Genomic DNA, 4,880 nt, shown 5'->3' with positions numbered 1-4,880 from the left:
ACTAAATTATGATAATAATGATATCTGTAATTTTACATAACGTGACAATCAATTATGAATGTAATTTTGATGCACCAATTGAAATTACAAGAGAAATGCTACCGATAAAGGTCGAAATGATGATTTATGAAGAAAGTTGGTTCAAATATCTTATTTGTTCGGTACGAATGCAGCAAAGATAGACCAACTCACTTTAATATACATAATGCTTTAATTAACCATTTATAGGAAAGCTATTGCAATACATAAACATGTAATATGTCTTATATTTCTATAAATAGAGTGATATTTGATTAAATGTGTTACAGATATAATTTTTAATTTAACAAAGTATTTATTTTAATAATATAACAAGTAAGTCGTAAAAACTAATTAATGAAGGTGTGTTTCTAACAATCTAAAATAAATTAATTGGAACAATCTTTTTGTAATAATAATGTAATAGATCCGGAACCATTTTTGATGTAGAAAATGATGTCAAGATTGAAAGATGGGTTTTATAATTTGTTGCAAGTTATTTTTATATTTGATGGATAATAACATATTTTTGTAAACATTTATAATAAATTAAATATTAACATACATGACAGTTTTGTTTACCTGAGCTTTAATTATATTTTGTATGAGAGCAATACTTTTATTATGTGTATGAGTAGAAAAATATCGGCTGTTATCGTATAAAAGTATAAAACTCGATTAACAACTTTTGGTATCCTATTGACTTGTAGTACATAAAAAAAGGTACATTTACCTTTCTGCCCTTATACATGGCTCCAACTATAAACCCCGTTCTCTAGGGTACTATATAAACAACTCCAACTCTATTGCTCCTTGTCTCTATACCGGAAAGAAAAGACCTTTAACAGAAGAAGTTACCAAAGATGATGAAATTGAGATCAAAGAGATTCCAAACGAGCCTTTCCAAGCTACGTGGTGGTTGTGGTGGTGGAGGTGGTGGCGGCAGCGGTGACAACAAGGAGTGTGGTGCAACCATCGCCAGAGAAATCAAATGGGAATTGCGGCCTGGTGGTATGCTTGTTCAAAAGAGAGAAATCGCAGGCCAAAATGTTGAAAAAGGAGTTATTATGGTTAGAGTCGCAACTTGTTCACAATGGCATGATATATCTATCCAAGCAACTTCAACTTTTGGTAAGTTAGGCTCCAAAAATAGTATCATGATCTTAAAGGTGTTTCTTTTTTTACTTAATGTATAAACAACGATTTAATAAAGAGAGTTAGAAACAAGATCTTCCAATACCCTTTTAGTATAATGCTATATATATACTCAAATGATCTTATTTCTTTTTGCAATAGGAGAAATGAAAAGGCTGTTATCAATGGTGACAGGCATGGCACCAAAGGAGCAAAGGGTGTTGTTTAAAGGGAAGGAGCGAGAGGATGTTGAACACCTACACATGGTTGGGGTTAGAGACAAGGACAAGGTTGTAGTGTTGGAAGATCCAGCCATGAAAGAGAGGAAATTACTACATGGATCATTACCTACAACAAATGACATTGACGCTTCTAATCATGCAATTAGTGTATAAGTGATAACACTAATCCATCAAGAAAGAAAGAAAAAAAAACTAATTTCACTATGGATCTACTTTATTTTAGCAATCTTAAAAGGGTAGTGATCATCTTGATGTTATGTTGATCGATGTTGTTTTTATTTCGTTTGGTCAACCTAAACTTAGCCTAAAGTTTGTTGTGTTATAATTTTTTTGTTTTAATTAAATCTATCTAAAAATCTATAATGTTACGAAGAAATTGATCACAACAAAGACTTCAACATAAAAGGTTGTTATGGGCAAAATTTTAAGAAATCTCGAGGTTGCAAACCTTAAACATATCAAAGTCATATTCAAACGATTTTCATTAGCTTTTCTGTTAAGGAACCGCATGTACGATGCTTTAACAATCAACAACCAGTTGTTCCATAAATTTTCTATTGTTTTATATTATTTAACAAATATAAATATTATTTATAACAAAAGTCTATATTACAAAATACACGAAGTCGTAAAATAAAGTCAAGCGTGCACCCATAGGCCAAGAAATCTTGGAAATGAATTAAGGATTCTTGAAAATGAATACACTTTTGAGTAGTTCCAAGTTGAGTTTGTACTAATTACATAAAGACTCTTACGCATGCTTCATCTAAAGTTCAAAATGGCCCACAATTACAGCGAAAACACTTTAATGTTTAAAGGGGCAAATTATATACAAAAATAAGTATTTTTAAGTAAATTTTGTTTCAAGAAATAAATTTTTTAATTTATATATAATAGCTTATAGCTAAATAAATGACATGAATATCAATATATCAATTTTGATTTTAATTAACCAGGGTCTAATATTTGATTAAAAATTTATAACAAAAACCCTCAAAAGATTATGTTTCCTGGGATTAAGATTTCATTTTTCATAGTTTGACCATGTTGTAAATATAGGAAGTGTTCGAAGCATTTGACAGCTTTTAAGAAAAAGTTTGGAAAAATTTAAGGAAGGAGACCTTAACTTTTATAATTTTAAACAAAAAACTAATAATACAAAAACTACTAACTTAAGATTTTTATTTAATTTTGCACCTTTAAAATTAAATATTTTTTCCAAACAACTTTATAAAAATAAAAGCTACAATTTTTTACCTACCAATTAGTTTTTGTCAAACATGGTCATAACAATATTACGTCTATTATAATATTCTTTATAAATTAAATTGAAAAATCTCCAAAAAAGTCTTAATATTTTAGGTCAGTTTACGGTTTAATCCTAAATTAAATTTTATTTACAAAAAAATGATAGAATAACGGCTAAAACTTCAAAATAACCCTCTGTGGCCGGTTTCGCAGATTTAGCCGGTATTCCGGTTTTTTTCGTTAATTCGTTAAAATATTGAGACTTTTTCGTTAATTCGGCTAAAACTTCGTAATAACCCTTTTTATCAATATATTAAAAATGATTTGTTTATTCAACCAGTGTATTTTTTTCATTTTTTTATACAACATTGTATATTCAGTTTTGAAGTGATGAAATTTAGAAAAAGGTATCTATACAATCCAAAAAACTAAAAAACTTCATAAACTTGTCTAAAAAGCTTTATCGAAGATAGAGTGCTCCATGATTGCAAGATGAAATGCATACAAAATTATTGTGTGTGTGTATATATATATATATATATATATATATATATATATATATTGATTTCAACATTGGTCTAAGTACTGGGATAACCACAAAACATACGTAATAATACTAATTAGGTATACTTAAATCTATAAGATAACCTTTATTGTTAATACTTATTTTCTTCTTCATTTTATTGGTTATTTAAAACCTTAATCCATATGCCCTCTTTCTTTCTCTGTTTCTTTCTATCTATTGCAGAATTGGGAAGTATGCGATAAGGGATACATACACACACCCCTCAGATAGATCTCTGTCTTTCTTTTTTATGTGCACACACACATAAAAGTTTATGATCTGGAAAGTGTGTGCGTGTGTGAAATGAGGGTATCAAAGTTCAAACAAATATGTGCTTTGTGGTCTATCCAAGGCAAGACTAGTTGTTACATTGCTTTTATCATTGACAAATTGAGGTACAAGTTTAACATGAGCATGTTGAAGTACATGATTCAACAGAAAATGAGTATTAACGAGAAAGAATATCCCATAGATTTAAGTATACACGATTTGTATTATTACATATGATTTGTGGTTATCCCAATACTTAGACTAATCGTGAAATCAAAAGAAAACATACACTAATTTTGTATGAATCTCATTTTGCAATCATGGAATACTCTATCTTCCTATAAAGCTTTTCAGACAACTTTATAAAGTTTGTTAGTTTTTTTGCATTGTATAGATACTTTTTTAAATTTCGTGACTTTAAAACTGAATATATAACCTTATATAAAAAGAAATAAACAAAATACACTCATTGAAAAACAAACCATTTTTAATATATTGATAAAAGGGTTATTCTGAAGTTTAGCCGAATTAACGAAAAAATCCCAATATTTTGACGAATTAACGAAAAAGCCGGAATATTGGCTAAGTCTGCGAAATCGGCCACAGAGGGTTATTCCGAAGTTTTAGCTGGTATTCTGTCATTTTTTGTAAACAAAATTTAATTTGGGATTAAACCGTAAACTGACCTAAAATATTGGGACTTTAATGAAGATTTTCCGATTAAATTTTTCGATACAATATTATTTCTTTTTTCAATCTTTTATGTAAAGTAATTCATGTGTTGTAGGTATCTTATTTGTTTTTAACATTCAAAAATATAATAATTGATCAAATAAGTGTAACTATTTTTTCTTTATATCTATTTAATAATATGATAACAGTCAACACTGTATTGATGATTAATAATATGTGTATGAGAGATACTCATTTATGGAAAACAAAGAATGACTTCCTTTTAAAGCAATTTCTTGTGAAGAATGATGAGGTCCTTTCGTACAACCTCAATTGAGAAATAAAAGACCATATGTTTCCCACTTTCGAGTGTGGGGACTTTGTGAACGCTCTCTTATTTTGTTGAATGGTAGGTAAAACTGGTTTTCAATATGATTTGCTTTACAGGTTTTATTTTTATAGTACAATTAAGAAGAAATAATAGATCTATAAAATAATTATTAGAATGGATCTGTCCAATAGAAAGTGGATAACAGAAGTTAAACACATCGACAACCTTTTTTTTTTTTTTTTTTTTTTTTTGTTCGGAGCAACATATTTTTTCGGCCATGCCTGATCGATAGCCTAACAAGATTAGTCAACATTCCGTCTGATCGGCCCGTTGTTAGCCCAAGTCCAGTTTAGGCCTAGTTGAAATCCAAGATGTAGCATGATAAATAAAAATTATTTCT

General features: G+C 28.9%; 1 protein-coding gene across 2 annotated transcripts; it reads left to right on the top strand.

Annotated features, from left to right (window-relative positions):
* The first annotated feature begins 811 nt into the window (after positions 1–811).
* LOC111889613 (BAG family molecular chaperone regulator 2) lies at positions 812–1,757 on the top strand. 2 transcript variants are annotated; one of them, XM_023885775.3, is made up of 2 exons: positions 812–1,149; positions 1,348–1,757. In XM_023885775.3, exons 1-2 carry the CDS (start codon positions 882–884, stop codon positions 1,545–1,547), a joined length of 468 nt encoding a protein of 155 aa, XP_023741543.1. In that variant the 5' UTR covers positions 812–881; the 3' UTR covers positions 1,548–1,757. The 2 variants fall into 2 exon arrangements, with proteins under 2 accessions (XP_023741543.1, XP_023741530.1); XM_023885762.3 differs by having other exon boundaries at positions 819–1,149; positions 1,315–1,757.
* The last annotated feature ends 3,123 nt before the right edge of the window (positions 1,758–4,880 follow it).

Source organism: Lactuca sativa, chromosome 2, assembly GCF_002870075.4.
Source record: "Lactuca sativa cultivar Salinas chromosome 2, Lsat_Salinas_v11, whole genome shotgun sequence".
NCBI lineage: Eukaryota > Viridiplantae > Streptophyta > Magnoliopsida > Asterales > Asteraceae > Lactuca > Lactuca sativa.
The sequence above is the reverse complement of the archived record's forward strand: the minus strand, read 5'-3'. Positions and strand labels throughout refer to the sequence as shown.